Source organism: Glycine max, chromosome 8, assembly GCF_000004515.6.
Source record: "Glycine max cultivar Williams 82 chromosome 8, Glycine_max_v4.0, whole genome shotgun sequence".
Taxonomy (NCBI): domain Eukaryota; kingdom Viridiplantae; phylum Streptophyta; class Magnoliopsida; order Fabales; family Fabaceae; genus Glycine; species Glycine max.
This window is the reverse complement of record NC_038244.2, coordinates 15,020,797-15,039,581: the sequence shown is the minus strand read 5'-3', so window position 1 is coordinate 15,039,581 and position 18,785 is coordinate 15,020,797. Positions and strand designations below refer to the sequence as shown.

At 35.4% G+C, this 18,785-nt stretch overlaps 2 protein-coding genes across 5 annotated transcripts; one reads left to right on the top strand and one right to left on the bottom strand.

Annotated features, from left to right (window-relative positions):
* Positions 1–132: 132 nt before the first annotated feature.
* On the bottom strand, positions 133–6,098 carry LOC100809049 (pentatricopeptide repeat-containing protein At1g10910, chloroplastic). The gene is made up of 10 exons (XM_003531540.4): positions 5,848–6,098; positions 5,686–5,770; positions 4,873–5,139; positions 4,192–4,494; positions 3,181–3,285; positions 2,873–2,972; positions 1,998–2,317; positions 1,126–1,302; positions 916–1,044; positions 133–576 (listed from the first exon to the last, which is right to left on the bottom strand). The coding sequence occupies exons 1-10, from the start codon at positions 6,081–6,083 to the stop codon at positions 358–360; spliced, it is 1,941 nt and encodes a 646-aa protein (XP_003531588.2). The 5' UTR covers positions 6,084–6,098; the 3' UTR covers positions 133–357.
* A 959-nt stretch (positions 6,099–7,057) lies between these two features.
* LOC100306211 (RNA demethylase ALKBH9B) lies at positions 7,058–12,439 on the top strand. Of its 4 annotated transcripts, none has more exons than XM_014779092.3 (6): positions 7,058–7,282; positions 7,863–8,375; positions 9,206–9,291; positions 9,377–9,687; positions 11,231–11,288; positions 11,466–12,439. In XM_014779092.3, exons 1-6 carry the CDS (start codon positions 7,171–7,173, stop codon positions 11,538–11,540), a joined length of 1,155 nt encoding a protein of 384 aa, XP_014634578.1. In that variant the 5' UTR covers positions 7,058–7,170; the 3' UTR covers positions 11,541–12,439. The 4 variants fall into 4 exon arrangements, with proteins under 4 accessions (XP_014634578.1, XP_014634577.1, XP_003531587.1 ...); XM_014779091.3 differs by having other exon boundaries at positions 7,059–7,282; positions 11,463–12,439; XM_003531539.5 differs by lacking the exons at positions 11,231–11,288; positions 11,466–12,439 and adding exons at positions 10,070–10,141; positions 10,233–10,711 and having other exon boundaries at positions 7,060–7,282.
* Positions 12,440–18,785: the final 6,346 nt, after the last annotated feature.

The window sequence follows — 18,785 nt, the reverse complement described above, 5'->3', positions numbered from 1 at the left end:
TTTTTTTTTTTTGTTGGGTGGGGCTGGGGGATAAAAGGTTTCTACTTGTTAATGCGAGGGAAAATTAGGAAACGATGGTTAACAGCCATAAGCATTTTGATGAGGTTTCAATTTGCAAAACAAGACAGGTTATTGACCAAGTTATTCGACGCGATATATTTACATCTATTATAATACACTCATCAATCCACAGCACAAGAACTTGGGTGTGGATAAGCTATTTATCACAGCTCAATCGAAAAAATTCAAGAGGGAAAACTTAAGTGATGCAATGTACCATAGAGCTAGGGACTAAGGGGCATAAGAAAGGTCATCTAGGACTAGCACTGCCTCCTCAATTGTAGAGTTTTGGATGCTTTAACTAGTGAGATTTTTGTGTTTTAACTTCACTTGTTGCTTGGACAAAACCTCAGCAATGAGCTGACGGCCAAATAAGTGAGAATTCTTGAGGATTAAATTCCTTGTTGATGAATCAACCGCGTAACCTTGTCCTGCCATCCATTGTAGTAAGTGTAGAAGCAAATCCTTCTTTTCAGGCTGATCTAAATAGCGTGACACGGCCATCGCAAATAAATCCTGTCAAGATAAAAAGCCCCCCCGAAAGAATATGATTAATTCTGGAGTAAAAAGTTGAGACAAAAAAAAAAAAAACCCAAGCTCCAGAATTTCTGAAAATCTTTGAACTTGGATCTAGTTATCAAATTAAGCCAGTTATACTAGTTTATTCAAACTGTCAAAAAGCAGTTAAGTTTATTTTAGAATTTTTGCATTGTAATGGCATGATTTCTGGTTTTAGAAGTTCTTTAGGGTGGGTGTGATTATGAAAAGGAAAAAAAAGTAAAAATAAAGAAAACAAGTCATGAATTAAATGTCATTCTAATAACAGTCTTCAAATTGCTATATAGTTGAGGTTACCTGATCAAGCTTGTAGCCACAATCATGGAGGGTCTTTAGAACATCATTTATATAGTTGAGGTTACCTGACTTCATAAATGCACTAGCAAATTTTTTGGTGGCTGGACGAGAAATAAATTTTGCATTATCCTGAACAGGATAAGATTCATCAGATGAACTGCAATGGCAAGAGAAAAACTAGGATTTATGTATACTTTAAATCTGGAATACCTTGACTACTACATACGCATCCTTCAAAAGCTGTCCTGCTAAGAGAATGTGCAGAATCTTCTCATGAAGTGACTTGCACATTGTTCTCTTGCTATATTTCAACATATTGTAAACAGAGAATGCCTCTGAATAAGCATTTACCTGACCAAGGTGGGATATTAAAGAGGAGCAGAGTTCCTACAAAGAAAGGAAAGCATTAGAAACTTTTATTTAGTCACTGAACTGATAACAAATGAAAAAAATTGCAGTATCTTTATTATATGAAGCATTCTCAGTTTCTTAAATCAGTTTAAATTCAGACTCTTTTCCCTTTCCTTATCATTCTTTTATAGATCTTTCACTTTTTCTTCAGGAATGCAGCCATTTTAAACAGGTAAAACTGTAATAGGCTCACTTGTAGATTAGAACAATTAACAATATCTTAGTGGAATAAAATAAACGAATAGAAAACCCTCAATCTCAAATAACACTCAACAGAATATATAATTGTAGTTTGTAGAAAGCAGAAGTCTACAAAATATTCTCAATTATGAACATGTGAAAATCCCTAACGAGGATGCAAAAATATATATATAAAAAAAGAGACCCAGCACATGAGTCTTCTTCCACCTAGTGGGTCTAGGGAGGATAGCTGTATATAGCCTTAAGTAGAGAGGCTGCTTCTAGGATTTGAACCTGTGATCTCTAGGTGCTATCAAGGTAGCAACCTTATGATTGGCTCGTTATCACAAGTCACAAGGATCCAAAAAGATGTGTACAAAATAGAAATAATAAAATTAAAAGCAAAAATTTCAATCACATACTGAGGAAGACCAAGTTCAATCATACAAGGGGCTCCATTCTAGTATTAGTACTTGGATAAAACACCATACCTCCACAGGTTGATGGCCTTTACTATGCATGTCCTTCATGGTTCGATAAGCTAATAGATACATTTTTTCTCTACAGAAATATTTGATTAGAATATGGAAGGTATTGTAGCCAGGATTGATTGCCAATTCATCCATCTTTTTTAGAGTTTCCATCACTCTTTCCATTTCACCTACTCTACAGAAAGCACAGAGCATTGAATTCAGTATAACTAGGTCATATTTGTTGGAAGTAGTTTCAAAATCCTTGGCTAACTGCTTTGCCTCCCGAAAAAGCTTGGCTCGGCAAAATGCTGATATCATGATACTATGGGCATAGCCATCTGCATGTGGGGAATAAATCTGTAAATTATTACCAATTGAAAATCTCATGTCTGTAGAGTTACTAGGACTAAAGCTTAGCAGCATAAAGAAAAACAGAAAGCTCAATTAAGAGTTATGAAGATATGTTTATTATTAGTTCCAAGAACAGAGATTCCTGCAGGACTTCAAAAAATGGAATGATAGGAATAAGTATAGTAACAAGAAGGATAGTCTGTAAACATATTTCCACAAGGATCAACTTCACTAAAAGCTTAAGATCCAAGGGTGGTTATATATATGTATATATCAAGAAGAAGCAAATAAATTTGAAAAATAATATTAGACCACCAATAAAAACTGAAGGAAAAAGGAATTACTTTTTCTAGTTCATTGCATCACAATGAAAAAGTTGAGCCATGTAACCAAAACAAATATATATGGCTAATCAACTTTATATTGTTTTGGTTCCTTAAAATCCATGGGACTAGTGAATAGCTAGAGAATAACAAAATATTTATCTGGATACTTATCATATCATATTAATTTATTGAAGCAAACTCCAAAAGAAAACTTACCTGATCTTACATGGTTTTTCATCATTTCATCAAAAATTAGTTTGGCTTCATGTATTTGTCCTGCCTTAGCTAGGCCATCCATGAATATACAATATGGCATCTGCATATAAATTCAAACTAGTAAAAATTGGTAGTCAGAAAAGAAGACACGGGAAAAGAAAAAAGTTTAAAAGGATATATAATTTATGATATGAAATAAATTTTAGGGCATCAATTAAGTATAGATAACGATGATATGTATTAAATGATTTTGCAATGTTTCAGGCCAAAAACAACCTTTAATTGTTCATTTCAAAGGTTTTTGTTACCTCATCTTCAGCATAGCCCAAAGATTTCAGTTCAGCTAATAATTCTCTTGACTTTTCAAACAAGCCTCCTTTAACATATACCTTCAGTAAGGTTGTCAAAATGACCTGCAATTCATTATTTAATATAAACACAATTATAGTAAAGGCTAGCTCTGTAGTCAAATATTAATAAGCGATATAAAGGAAACATATAAAAAGTTTTGCATTTCAATGAGACAGACAAACAGATTAAACAAGAATCATAGCATAGCATTGAGCAGGATGAATGTGCAAAAAGTTTATAGATCAAAGAAACAAAAAGGGCTTCAGTTTTTGACTTCTTTGTTAGAGCAGGTTATAATATTCCATTTCTATGGGCTTAACTAGATCAACATGTTGACTTAGGAAGCTGTATATACTATACTCTTCTACTTTTAGCTCAGAGGCATATATATTATTTTCTTGATTCCAAATAAAATACACATATTATGGTTTGGGTTGAATGTTATTTCAGGTTTCAATGGATAAAGTTTTGGTGCAGAAGTGAAGAGAGGACAAGACAACCACTTCAAAGAAAGAAAGAGCAAGAAAATAAAAAATAAAAAGAATATTATAAAACTTCCCTGGAATTCCTCTCCAACCATAGTAAGCACAAAACTAACATTTTACATCCTATTGTTAAGGATAATACAAGTTTTAACATAAATGCTTAATGAATTAGGACTCTCCTCCAAATCCTTACATGTGAGCAGTAGAAACTAGAAACATTATTTATACTTATTGATGTGTGATGCTTTATTGTAACAAGTGACTATTACCATGAAAACTTCATAACCTACGGAGTTTGATTTCTTAAGATATCCTACAAATGTCTCTATTTCAAATTAATTCACAGTTATTCTTTGACTTCTAAGGGTTGGTTAATCAAAACAGCCAACTCTACCATTCTATGATGTAGAGCTATAAATAGCCACAGTATGATATTCTAGTTGATTGTCATCTTACAATTAGTAAATGAAAAGAAAAACAAACCTTGTTTGGTACTAACCCTTCAGATTTCATATCTTGTATCAACATATCCGCTTTTTTGTAGTTTCCACATGCTGAATAAGCATTGATCAAAGAGCTATAGTGATAAACGTTTGGCGTGTGACCTTCATCCTTCATCTGGTTAAAATAGTATTCGGCTTCTTCCCATTTAGTATTGGAAGCACACACTGCCATAATTGTTCCATAAATCACTCCATCCATCTGCAGTTTATTGTGTTGCAATTCCTGAATTAACTCTAATGCCTTAGCATATCCATTTTCTATTTTAATGCAACCTGCAAGAAGCTAAAGAGGAAAACAACCAAAATTAGACAACAGGAAATGATTAGCTGTGCATACCAAAATATAAAAAAATTCAATATTTAGATGGAAAATCAAGCAGAGAATAAAAAATATTCAAATATTAGGCAGTTTATATTTCCCTCTTTTTTGAAGTTATAACTTCAAGCATGCTGAATTAATTAGTATCATAAGGTACTAGAGAACAATTACTCAAATATATACAAGTAACACTATAAACTACAGAATTACACATCTTATGATATTTCGAGAGAGAAAGAATCAGAGACAAAAAAGTAAAGTATGTAATTGGACAAACACAAGCAAACAGCTAATTTTGACAAATTTAAGGAAAGTATGTTGCAAGACTAAGAAGGACATTACCGTGGTATAGGTAACAAGATCAGGAAGTAGACCGTCTAGTTTCATCTGCTGAAAGAGATTTAAGGCGGAATTGAACTTGGCTTTCTTGATTAAACAACTGAGAACAGAATTACATACAAGGACATTTATCTTGGCTGACTGATTTTGAATGCTGTGGTAGAGTTGTAGCATCTTAGCAGCGTCAAGATTATGACTTGCCATGAACCTTATGTAATGGGAATAAGACAAGGCATCAAGCTTGTTGTTCTCTTGCATCCACGAAAATAGCTGCAATTGCAATAATAATATATCATAAAAAGTTATGGAACAAAACATGTATGTATATGTATGTGCTGTGCAATTGAGGGAGAAATGTCGGGAGATTTATACCAATGGACTGTGAGCAACATATAAATAAACTTGACACCACACTTTAATTCAAAACTCTTAAGGTTCTGATTTATGGGTCTTTCCTTGATGCTTGTTTTGAGTGTTTTTTGTTTTCATTTTCAAAGAAAACAGACCCAAAACTGAAAACAACAACAACAAATCAAAGTATAGACTTTTCTAAAGAAGTGAAAAAGCAATAACACCTTAGAGTACTTTCTTTTGGATAGATGTTTTCTAAATCTTAAAAATTTCAAAATGGAGATTATTTTTCAGAAAATAAAAATAGAAAACCAAAATAGGAAATAAACACTCAAACGTCAAGCGCCACTTTTATATTGTTCAACTTTCTCATTCCTTTCCCAAGGTGGGACTTCAAGTCACTCTTGTACTTCAACAGTATGCATGTATGTATGGTTTTACAACAAGTAGAAGGAAGCAGCTGACCTGAGAGATATGGTTGAATTTGTTTGACTTTTTAAAGTGATACAAAGCGGCATTGAGGTCTTTGACCGTCAACGCGTCTCCTACCCTGAAAATTACTAGAACAAATTATAGAGTGTGAAAATGTTGAAGGAAGAACGAATAATAGGTAACTAGTAAGAGTACCTTGCGAGAGCTGAGGCCAAATCAGAAGCGTTCCGAACTTCGAGTGTGGCTGCTTTTCTTGCGGAGGAGAAGGTTTTGGAGCTTCCAAGTTTGACGGAATTTCTGTAAGGTTGAGTGTGTGGCTCCGTTGTTGACACAGAAGCCGAAATTGCGAGAGAAGAAGGGATTGGTGAATGACGAAACGCCATTCCGAATGCAATAAGTGCAGATGATGAAGATGATGATGATACCTCCATTTTTCATTTGAGTTACAGACACTGATTTGGATTGGGCTTCCGTATCTTTTTAGGCCCGGCCCGATTCTCCTCAAATGTAGCCCAAAAAAAAGATGGCAAGTGATACGTCTCCCAGTAAAGCATGTACAATATAATAATAAGAGTTTAATATTTATATATTAATGATGTAAAATAATTTCACAGTGTAATTTAATTAAAATTATTATTTGAATTATTTTAAAATTTAAAAAATTTAAATTTAAATGAATTTATAAAATTTACACTGTAAATACATAATTTTTAAAAAATAATATTACTGATTCTCCAAAATGTAAATGTAAAACAAAATATGATGGACTAAATGTGAATGTTACATAACTTTGTGTTTACCGTGACTACCGGTTATCCATCCATGCGGACACCTATGTGCCTAAGTGTCTATTCCAGTTACAATTTAAATTTACTTTTAGCTATCAAAAATAATTTTTTGGTATACTAAATTTAAATTAATTTAATAATATATAGAATAAAATTATAATTAAAATATATTAATAACAAATATATTATTAATAGGTTTTTTTTACTAAAAGATATATTTTTAAGTGTAATTTTTCAATTGGGATGAGTTTTAGATAATTTTTTAAAACTCACTCCAATTGAAAAATTACACTTAAAAATAGCCCTTTTAGTAAAAAAGTTATTATTAATATATAAATAAGCTATAACTAATAATTATTTAAACTATTTAACTTTAACCTTATCACTTTAATCATTTTCGTCCAACCGCTTAATTAATACATAATTATTTAAAAAGTTACACTTCTAAAAAAAAAAATACATTAAATTAAACTTTTTGAATACTTGGAAAATTTGCCCAAAGCAATCCAAGTAAAGTGATTGTTAAATTAAGTAAGTTGAAGTGGGACCATAGACAATTAATCGTGTCTCGGGCAAAACGTTTTTTTACGCAATTGGAAGTTGCAAATTAGTTCAATGAATGTTATGTCTCTTTTAATATATTCTCTCTCCGTCGACTTGACTTGGCAAGTACTTCAGTCATCAATAATATCAGTATGGAAGTTGAAATCAGTGATGCTTTGCGGTGGCCATGGAGCTGCTCAGCTCTTTGAGGAAGGAGGACATACTGGAGCTCTTCTCTCATGGCTTCTGTTCCCACTGCGAGGATATTCTGCATACTCGAATTACAAACCTTCGTAAAAGTAACATTTTCTCTTTCTTTTTCTTTCTTTTGTACAATCATGCTAGTTGTTAGTTTTCCACACTTAGATCAGCCAACTGTGTTTCTTAGTTGTTACTATGATATAATTGATTCATAAGTCACTGCTTCTTTACAACTTATTTGTTCCTGGACTTCCAATTCAATTCCAGTTTTTACCTTCCTTCTTCCTTCTATTTTTCTAATATATGCTTATTTTTTTAATTGGTTAAATATGCTTTTTGGTTCATGTAAGTCTGTATCTTTTCAATTTTGGTCTCTGTAAGATATTTTATTCATTTTTAGTACATGTAAATTTATATTTTTCCAATGTTGATTCCTGTAAGTACAAACTTATGAGTTATGAGAACTGTAAATTAAAAATTTAGAATCTCAAAAGAAACTAAAATTAAAAAAATTATAAATTTACAAGGATTAAAATTAGAAAAATAAACATAGGGGAACCAAAAATGAAAAAGGGTTAACTTAACCAAAAACATATTTAGCATTTTTTAATTAATAATAATGAACATCGTAGCATTAGCATGTGCATATATTGCCTAATGCTATGCCTCTGCATGTAGGAAAGTTGGATGAAACTTCATCTCCGGATGAAGAAGGCTTTGAATCTTCTGGGGATCATGTAGTAGACAAGCCAGTGAATATTGGTAATGTTTCAAATTCAGAATCTTTGACTAAAAACCATGAAAAACAATGGGATAGTCCTAGGAACTCCTCACAAAGGCGTGATTCTACTACACCAATGAAGGATGATATCAAAAACATTTTTTATTCTTCACCTAAGTGTTTAGTAGGCTGCAAACAATCTGATTTCAAGTTGTTGTTAAATGATGGAATTTGTGGAGATTCTTCATTTGAAAATGGTGGGTTATCAGAGGAAGAAAAGGAGCAGATCAGGTATTCTCAGGTTCACTGTAAAAAGGACTTTACCTTCGTTGAAAGGGTAAATAGGAGATACGTAAATGTACTCCGGGGGCTTGAACTTCACACTGGAGTTTTCAATGCTGTGGAGCAGAGGAAAATTGTTGAGTGGATTTACAGATTGCAATGGAGGGGACAACAAGGGAAACTGAAAGGTATGTGTGGGATCATGTGGAACTTCTTTTTCTTTCTTTATTTGTGAACTACATTGTACACCTTTTGTTTTTCATATTTTAGTTTTATACACATGTTTGTTGCACTTTTTAAGTTCTTGTTAACAACATTGTACACCTTTGTTTTTTATATTTTAGATTTATACACATGCTTGTTGCACTTTTTAAGTTCATGTTTGACAGTGCTAAAATTGGAGCTAAGATCGAAAGGAATCATTTGGTCTTCAAGATTATGAAATGTGGAATTAATTGTTCCTTTAACATGCATCTGATTTGACTAATTTTACTTAGGTAGTTCACTTCAGAAACCATTTTTTTTTCCTTTCGTATGTGTGATTTCACCATAGTTGCAAGTTGACCGGCTTCTGAAATCTGAATCCATGCAATCTATATTCCATAATTGTACACATTGCAATCTCTTTAAGCATGTTCTGCTCAAGAGTATGGCAATGATATTGCATCTCATTTAGCATGTTGTAATCTGTTTTTGGGAGTACATACTAGATATACTATCATTTAGCAGATCTCAGAGTCTACTCTAACCACCTGTACTTGTAGCAAGAGTTTCTCGACACTAGTGAAAAAATGTCTGGTTTTTATACATTACATGGGATGCATGTGGAATAAAAAATGATACATTTTTCCAGTTTAGCTGTGCATAGCTTCAATGAATCAATATAACTTAAAGATAATTGTTTTTGCGTTAGATTAAATTTTTGACATCTCAAAGAATCAACGGCCATTGTGTCTCTGCTACTTCTTTTATAAAATTGTGAATCTTACATCTACTGGTCTTTCCTGTGTGTGTACAGATCGAACATATTCAGAACCAAGAAAGTGGATGCGTGGTAAGGGCCGCGTGACAATACAATTTGGTTGCTGTTACAATTATGCAGTGGTATGACATAATTTAATTCTTCTCCCATTCTTATTTGACATTTTACTTATTTATTCAACTTATTTTTTTTTGTAAAATGTTACAGGACAAAAATGGTAGCCCTCCTGGCATAATGAGAGATGAAGAGGTTGATCCATTACCACCTGTGTTCAAGCAAATGATAAAGAGGATGGTTAGGTGGAACATAATTCCTTCCACATGCATTCCTGATAGTTGCATTGTGAACATATACGAAGAAGGAGACTGCATTCCTCCTCATATTGACCATCACGATTTTGTGAGGCCATTTTACACTGTGTCATTCTTGAACGAGTGTAAAATATTATTTGGTTCAAATTTGCAAGTTGTTTGTCCTGGAGAATTTGCCGGTCCCGTTTCTATTCCTTTGCCTGTTGGGTAAGCTTCTATTCCCTCCTCGTCTTCCAATCAAATATGAATTTACTTTTGATCATGATAATTTTTTTTCTAGCTTTACCTTGCTCCTTCCGTCCCATTATAATTATCATTTTAAATTATTTTACATAGATTAAGAAAAACTAATAAATAGACTAATAAAATTATCAATTCATTTTTAGTTTTTTTACCCATATCACTAATATTATAAGGGATATAAATGAAAAAAAAAGTAATTAATATTACATGGAAAAGTTAAAATGACAAATTTTTTTCTTACACGACGATTATTACGAGGCGGAGGGAGTAGTGACTAAATATCGTGGTTGTTTGATCATGAGCCTATTATATTTGTCATTGTTTAAACAAACTGGTGATCATGCAGATCAGTGTTTGTTTTGAATGGCAATGGAGCTGACATTGCTAAGCATTGTATTCCATCCGTGTCGTCAAAAAGGTCCTTTTAATATGGAAAATTTAATTGAAAATATTTTTAATTTTTTTCCTGTTTTACTGTTAATGTTTTCTTAAACATTTGTCTTGAACAGAATTTCTATTACTTTTAGAAAGATGGACGAGAGCAAGTTACCATATAAGTTTTCACCTGATCCTGACTTAGTGGGAATCAAGCCACTTATAATTTCACCTCTAAACAAAGGACAAGATGAAGTTGGGAACCTAGATAATAAGGCTGACAGTGTTGAATCTGAATCTGATACAGGATAACAAGAGGAAGGCATTGTTTCATGTAAAATAAATTAATTTACTTCTTCTCTCAATGGAAGCTTTTGAAAGACAAAGAGGTCAACAAATTTGGACGGAGGTCCAGGCAAAATAGGTTTAGGGGGCTTGTTTTTAATTTTATTAATTCTAGTATCGCATGTGTTTAATTTTCACAGGTGACTTTTCTTAAATCTGCATCCAATCAAAATTGTTTATGGTTTGAAGGATCAAATGCTATGTGCCTATGTGTGAGGTTCTTATACTGTAATGTACTTTGTTAAAGGAAGTTGTTCATTACTTTGTACATATGGTTCAACTCGTTATTTTTCTCTGGAAAAAAAAGAGTATTCAACCCACTTACTTATTTTACAAATAGACATTTTAAACATTAATTTTGTGCCAATTGATCTTTATGCTTCATCTCTTTTGTAAATAGCCACCGTAAATTTTAATTTCGTTTAAATCAATTCTTAAATTTTATCTTTGCACATAGACACCTAAATTTCAATTTCATCTCAATTAATTCTTAAAATTTACCCCTTTCATAAATAATATCTTATATTAAATTGGAGTTAAATTACTAAAAAAAATATCAACTGTTAATTGATTTAATTTCAACTATTTATTAATTTTATTTGTATAAATCACTTTTCAAACATTAAAACATAATAAAATCTAGAATTGAAAAATCAAATAATTTTTTTATTAATGCTATAATTTCCCCTTTTTTATATATATCTTCTAAATTTATATTCTTTATTATATGTCCCACCTGTATTGTAGTTTGGACACTAACTCTATTTGTGAGTATTATTTGTTGCAGATGTTTGACCGTCTTTGTTAATACCACTAAACCACAAAAGAAAAAGATAAAGGAGGAGGTAATTTTGAAATTCACCTGCAAAAACAATAATTCAATATTATGAGATGCTCAAACGTGATATTCTTAGCTTTCAATATTGTTCTACCAAAACATGAGTTGTCGTTTTTTTTGTTGGTATTTTTGTAGTCTCTGTCGTAACTTATAAAACTACAACTTTTTTTTTATTGTGCAGAAGAAATTAAAAAGAAACAAACTAGCTACAACGCAAGAAGGAGATGGCTATAGCATCTCCAGGGGAGGTGAGGGATAAGTGACCAAGGAGGTAGAGTCCATTGCACCATGTTTTGCAAGGATATCAGCGACCCCATTGCCTTCACGTAAGGTGTGATTAAATGACAGACTCCAACTGAGGGACATGAAGCTTTGAATTCTTGAAACCAAAGGAGCATATGGATGCCATTACTGGACACCTTGCAGCACTAATTGGAGAGCTGGCTTAGTTGTGTCACAAGAACGTGCACTCGTAACACGATTAGAACAATCTTTAATAACTTGGGACACAACTAAGCTGGTGTTGACTGATTTGTCTTCAAAGATCTCGGAATTGCGCACCTTCCAGATGAACCAGCACGCAATGGAGAGAAGATAATTCCATGACCACCCGTTGCCAAACACCTGAGCTAATGAGAGCTATCAAGATCAGTGTCATGATGGGAGACATCTAACCTGAGAGCATTCCAAACAACAACAGTTTTTATGCAATCTCTCAACCAATGGAGGATTGTTTCATCACCAACGCTGCAACAAAGAGAAACAGACGAAAAGCATTAGTTGGAATACTTTTATATATGGTGGGTGAGTTTATGAATGAAAACTCAGAGCATGATGCAACAAAGCTTGAGGCAGAAGCAAAAGAAGAAGAAGAACACAGAAGGACAAAAAGGGTAATTAGTAAACCACGGTACCTTGAGGATTATGCAACCAAATGATGGTGAGCTGGCAATACTCTTCTAGAAGCAGAAACCAAGAATTCCTCTGTGCCATTAGAGGCTGTCTCCATGATTAGCGCAATGTTTATTTTCCTCCAAGGCATATAATACCAAATTCTGTTAGAATATGTATCCAGAATGTGCACATTGGAATATCTATATATATATATATATGAGGATATGTAATTCTAATAGAGGCAATAAAACAGTTTTATCCTTACCTTCTTCTCTTCTCTGGAGGTCCTAGGCCTCGAATCCTAGGTTAACTCTGTAGTCTACAACAACTCGGTGCTTTCATTGACCCTCATGGCTGAATCCACGCGTTCTAAATCAAACTTGGAGCACCTAGAGGAAGCAATGGCCAAACTAGCCTCAAACCACCTCTATATCAACGAAAAGCTTGATGCCTTGATTCTTCGTATCGAGAACCTAGAAAACAAAGTCCATCACGCCCACACCCCATCTTCGTCCTCAGCCACACCTACACCAAGCACAACCATCAGTAACCCTCCTCGAATGAAGCTTGATGTACCAAGATTCGATGGGTCAAACCTTTCGGGCTGGGTATTCAAAATTACTCAGTTCTTTGAATACCACTCAACTCCATAATCCGAAAGACTCACCATCGCCTCCTTCTATATGGAAGGGTCGGCCTTAGCGTGGTTCCAGCGGATGATGCGGAATTATCAACTCACCACTTGGCCTAGCTTTCTTTAAGCCATTGAAATCCGTTTTGCCTATTCACCATATGAAGACCCTACTGGTCTTTTATACAAACTCACACAGCAGGGTTCAGTAAAAGATTACCTCCATCAATTCGAAGTTTTAGCCAATAGAATTGTTGGATTACCACCCTCATTTCTCCTGAGCTGCTTCGTCTCCGGGCTCGACCTCGAGATTCACCGGGAGGTCCAGGCTCTGCAACCATTCACACTTGTGCACGCCGCCGGGCTTGCGCGCCTTCAGGAGGAAAAACTCCTTGAATCCTGCATGAAACCTCGCCCTCGCCCACCTTCGACCACCAATTTTCCTCCACCATTACCCGTTCTCGTCCCCACCCCTACTTCCACTCTACCCCTTTTATCGTCACCAGTCAAGCCCCCACCCCTTCCCCTCAAACGCCTTACCCTGAGGAATTAGCCAGCCGGCGGGAGCGCGACTTATGTTTCTATTGCAACGAAAGGTTCACGAGGGGCCATCATTTCACCTCACAAATTTTCCTCCTCGTCGCAGATGAGGACCATAGTGACAACTCCACAAGCCCTAATATAGCCCTTCTTTTACCCAATGTTGATGACCCGACCTAACCCGAAAACCAACTTAACCCGCAACTTAGCCAAAATCCACCCAACCCGCCTCAGGCCCAAATTAGCCTCCACGCTTTAGCAGGCCACACAGCCCCAGAAACCTTACGCATGGTGGGTTGGATCTCTCATCGGAATGTCATGCTCTTGGTGGACGGCGGTAGCACACATAATTTCGTGCAAGAATGCCTCATGAAATCCTTGAATCTTCAAGCTAAATCAACTCATACCTTGCGCGTCATGGTCGAAAATGGAAATGAAGTGGAATGTTGCTTCCTTTGTTGAGATGTTAACCTGCTTGTACAGGGCCACACCTTCACAATGGACCTCCATGTACTTCCATTGTGCGACACTAACATTGTGCTTGGCGTTCAGTGGCTCAAAGCACTCGGACCAGTGTTGACCGATTATAACGACTTGAGCATGAAGTTTGTTTTTAATGGCATCTTAATTGAACTTAAAGGCAATTCCGACAATGCATTACTGGCACTCACTCCTTCTCAACTCCAGCGACTGAACCAAACCCACAACGCGAGTGAATATTTTCACATTCGACTTTGTTCTTCAGTTTCTCCTTCCCCACCCACACACCCTGCCATCCTTACCTTGACCCATCAACTTTCCTCCCTTTTTCAGACACCAACTTTTCTACCCCCATCTCGCACCACCAACCATTCAATACACCTTTCACCTTACTCATCTCTGGTCAATGTCTGCCCTTACAGGTACCCTCACTTCCAGAAACAAGAAATTGAGTCTCAGGTATCGCGCATGCTTCAACATGGCATTATTTGCCCAAGCACCAGCCCTTTTTTCTCACCGGTCCTCTTAGTCAAGAAACGCGACGGCACCTGGCGATTCTGTGTGGACTACAGAGCTCTCAATGTGATCACCATCATGGATCGCTTTTCAATTCCGACGGTAGACGAGCTGCTCGGTGAACTCGGTGGAGCATGGTGGTTTTCAAAATTGGATTTACTGCAGGGTTATCACCAGATTCTCATGACTCCGGCGGATGTGAGCAAAACTGCATTCAGAACTCATCACAATCATTATGAATTCCTCGTTATGCCCTTTGGCCTATGCAACACACCTTCTTCATTCCAAGCAACGATGAATACTACCTTTGGTCCTTATTTGCGTAAATTTATCATCATCTTTTTTGATGATATCTTAATTTATAGCAAATCCTTCTCCGACCACCTTGAACATTTGAAAATAGCTTTCCAAACTCTTAGCGATCATAGCTTTTTCCTCAAATTATCCAAATGTTCCCTTGCCACTCAATAGGTGGAATATTTGGGTCATTTTGTGTCGGAGCGTGGAGTGGAACCTGTTCCTGCCAAGGTCGAAGCTGTCCTTCAATGGCCGCCACCAACATCAGTCAGAGCATTGCATGGTTTTTTGGGCCTCTTAGGATTCTAGCGCGGCTTCATCCAAGGGTATGCCACCTTGGCGGCGCCTCTCACCGCCTTGTTGGCCAAAGATTCATTTCACTGGTCACCCACTGTCGAACAAGCTTTTCTTCGACTAAAAGAGGCCCTATGTAAGGCTCCATTTTTGCGGCTGTCAGACTTTTCACTGCCCTTTGTAATCGAGACTGATGCCTCTAGAATTGGTATGAGGGCGATATTATCCCAGCAACATCACCCCATAGCTTATTTTAGCAGACCGTTCTGTCCAAAGTTGCTTCGCGCTTCCACCTATGTCCACGAACTAGTGGCGATGACGGCGGCAATAAAAAAATGGCGCCAATACCTCCTGGGCCACCACTTACAGACCATAGAAGTCTTAAGGAACTCATGGCACAAGCAATCCAAACTCCAGAGCAGCAGACATACCTTGTGCGCTTAATAGGTTATGACTATACGATTCAATATCGTGCTGGTAATTAGTAAACCACGGTACCTTGAGGATTATGCAACCAAATGACGCTGAGCTGGCAATACTCTTCTAGAAGCAGAATCCAGGAATTCCTCTGTGCTGTTAGAGGCTGTCTCCATGATTAGCGCAATGTTTATTTTCCTCCAAGGCATATAATGCCAAATTCTGTTAGAATATGTATCCAGAATGTGCACTGGAATATTTATATATATGAGGATATGTAATTCTAATAGAGGCAATAAAACAGTTTTATCCTTACCTTTTTCTCTTCTCTGGAGGTCCTAGGCCTCGAATCCTAGGTTAACTATGTAGTCTACAACAGTGAGCCACAAAAAGTGTTTGATATGTTCAGGTATAGGCTAGGGAGTGACCACATTCAGGAGTCTTGAGATATTGGGTTCCCATGGAGGAGGGAACGACAAGCTGTTTTGGTCGAGTACACACCGTTGGGGGAGGCATCCCAAATCACAACATCAGATGTGTTATCTTGTCAAGTTCCACCAACACAAATATCACACAATCTTAACTCAACATCTTGAAATTGCACATAATCAACCATCCCACATAAATGACCATTGGATGACCAACGATCAAACCAAATAGAGACATCACCTTCGCCAACTCGATAGCGGAAGCCCTCTTGAAGGTAACGAGAAGTTTTAATAATGGAGTTTCATGTATAGGAAGAGTTATGATAATCCCTATCGTAGAAGACAGAGTTACCATGAATATGTTTGTTATCCAGCATAAAGGTCCAGAGTTTATCAGGCTCATTAACAAGCGACCAGACATGCTTGCCTAGCATTGCAACATTGACTTTCCTAAAAGTTTGAACTCCCAAACCACCATCTTTTTTGGCTTCGTAACAATCTCCCAGTTGACCCAATGGGTCGAAGGTTTACCCCAAATAAAAGCACGAGTGGCCTTATCAATTGAGTCACAAATTCCCTCAAGCAACCACAAATTTTGCATAGCATAGATAGTAATAGAATTCAACACAAATTTGGCCAAAGTAACCCTACCTGCTCTATTCAATAGTTTTGCTTTCCACCCGGCTAATCTAGAGTTAATCTGATCCATGATGAAAGAAAACTCCTTATTCTTTACCTGACCAACTAGTATAGGAAAGCCCAAATACTTGTCAATATTATTAGTATGGGTAAAGCCAGAGATATTACCAAACAGAGAAATTGCCTTTTTGCTCACATTCTTAGAGGTGACAAACTTAGATTTCTGAATATTAATTTTAAGACCAGAAGCATTGCAAAAAGTATCCAAAGTCTGATGAACTAAATGCACTTGAAGGGCAAGCCTTAGTAAAGAGAAGGCAGTCATCTGCAAAGAAGAGATGAGAGAAGGTTGGGCCACTTCTGGATACCCCCACCGGCTTCCAGTCACCTTCCTAAACCTTCTACAAGATACAAAGAGCCAATTTTTCCATACAAAACACAAATAGATAAAGGACAAGGATCCCCCTAGCAAATACTTCTCTTGGGAGAAAAACTGTCAAAATTCATTATTCCACTTTAAAGACAAAGATGTGGAAGTTGTACAATTCATGATGAGATTAATAATGCCAAAAGGGAAGCCAAACTAAGCTAAAGTGAGCCTCAAAAAATTCCAATCAACTTTATCATATGTCTTTTCAAAACCAATTTTAAAGAGTACATAACCTTCCTTATCCTTCTGGTTATGCATGTGGTGAATGATCTCTTGAGCAATAAGAGCATTATCTATTGTACCTCTTCTAGGGGTAAAGTTACTCTGGAACGGTCCAATGAAATCACTTAGATGAGGTCTAATGCGATGAACAGGGACTTTAGACACCACTTTAAGGAGCACATTGCAGAGACTAATAGGCCTGAAATTCCTCAAGGATAAGAGTTGATCCACCTTAGAAATATGAATAATGGGAGTTTCTGCCAGAGAAGGATTAATGTTACCAATAACAAAGGCTTGAGCAACCATCTCCCAAACATCATTACCAACAATATCCCAATAAGTATGATAGAAAACCATTTGGAGCACCAAGAGCTTTATAAGGTCCCATAGAAAACATGTCACTCTTCACCTCCTCAATAGTAATAGGCTTCAACAAATCCTCAAAAAAAAGGTTCTCGTCAATCATGGGAATATTATCTAAAACAAGGCAATTGGGATTACAATGGGAGGTCTCCTGAAAAAGCTTTTTAAAATAAAGAACAACTTCTCTTTTCAACACATGGTCGTCATCACACCAAATGTCGTCAATGAATAAATAAATCACCTTATTTCTCCTCCTCCTAATCAAGTTCTGAGTGTGAAAAAATTTGGTATTTATGTTACCAAATTTGACCCACTTTTCCCTAGATTTTTTATACCAAAGCATCACCTTATAAAATTACAACTAATTATACTTATTTTATCTAATAAGCGTTATTCTAAAATTTACTTTAAAACAAACTCCTAATTTGTTAAATTAAGAAATACACCACGCAACACATGATTCTTAATTATAAAATATTTAATTTAATTTCAATAATGAAACGATGGTTACTAAATAAAGGTTGGAGAGGGAAAAATCATTGAAAGTCCATGGAGAGGGTGAAACTTCACATAAGAGGTTAATGATCCATATAAAACCAGTAGATACTGTATCCAAATGTGACATACACAGGGACTAAATGGATAATGCTTACACATATAAGATTGATTTATTAAAGTTTTAAGCATATAAACCAAATTTAAAATGTTTTGTATGTATAGGGACTAAGTTAACATTACTCTATACGTATATAACTAAATTAAGAATGCATAGAAGATTAATAGTACTCCATTTTGAACCATTTGAGACAATGAACAAACTAATAATATTTACATATATAGAGATAGACTTAATAAGTTTCTATATGTACATGAACCAAATCAAGAATACACAACAAAAGCTAAGAACCAAAATATGTATTAAACCAATAAATAATTATTTTGAAAAATATATCTTTTTCGAATATATATATACGCTGTCCTGTCATTAATGCCAAATGCCAATACTCAAGTATATAACATGACATGTTTGCAAAGACACAAAACATAACCTTAATTATTAATGCAGATTTTTTTCTCAATAAACGTGCTCCATCATATATGTGCTTCATCATTATCATTATTTTCTACAATCCATATATTAACAATATTAACAAAGTATACATTTATACTGAGGTGTAATATTTAAAAGAATAATTAAAGATGTAAGCAACGCGTTACATAAGTAATTGGTACATTTAATTTAAGTAAAGGAAAAAAAGATGATTGAATTATACTCAAAGCACATATTCCAATCATTTTCATTACTTGGAGGGAGAATAAGAATTTAGTTGGTGGTCTTAAGTTAAGTTCTGA

What these genes read in the sequence shown, in the direction of transcription:
- LOC100809049 (XM_003531540.4), bottom strand. Translation starts at nt 6,083, where the DNA reads ATGGAGGTATCATCATCATCTTCATCATCTGCACTTATTGCATTCGGA. An exon ending in AATTCAACCATATCTCTCAG is followed by an intron (nt 5,140 to 5,685) that starts GTCAGCTGCTTC and finishes TTGCAATTGCAG; the next exon opens with CTATTTTCGTGGATGCAAGA. An exon ending in TGGGCTATGCTGAAGATGAG is followed by an intron (nt 2,973 to 3,180) that starts GTAACAAAAACC and finishes ATTTATATGCAG; the next exon opens with ATGCCATATTGTATATTCAT.
- LOC100306211 (XM_003531539.5), top strand. Translation starts at nt 7,171, where the DNA reads ATGGAGCTGCTCAGCTCTTTGAGGAAGGAGGACATACTGGAGCTCTTC. An exon ending in AATTACAAACCTTCGTAAAA is followed by an intron (nt 7,283 to 7,862) that starts GTAACATTTTCT and finishes CTCTGCATGTAG; the next exon opens with GAAAGTTGGATGAAACTTCA. An exon ending in TCTATTCCTTTGCCTGTTGG is followed by an intron (nt 9,688 to 10,069) that starts GTAAGCTTCTAT and finishes GTGATCATGCAG; the next exon opens with ATCAGTGTTTGTTTTGAATG.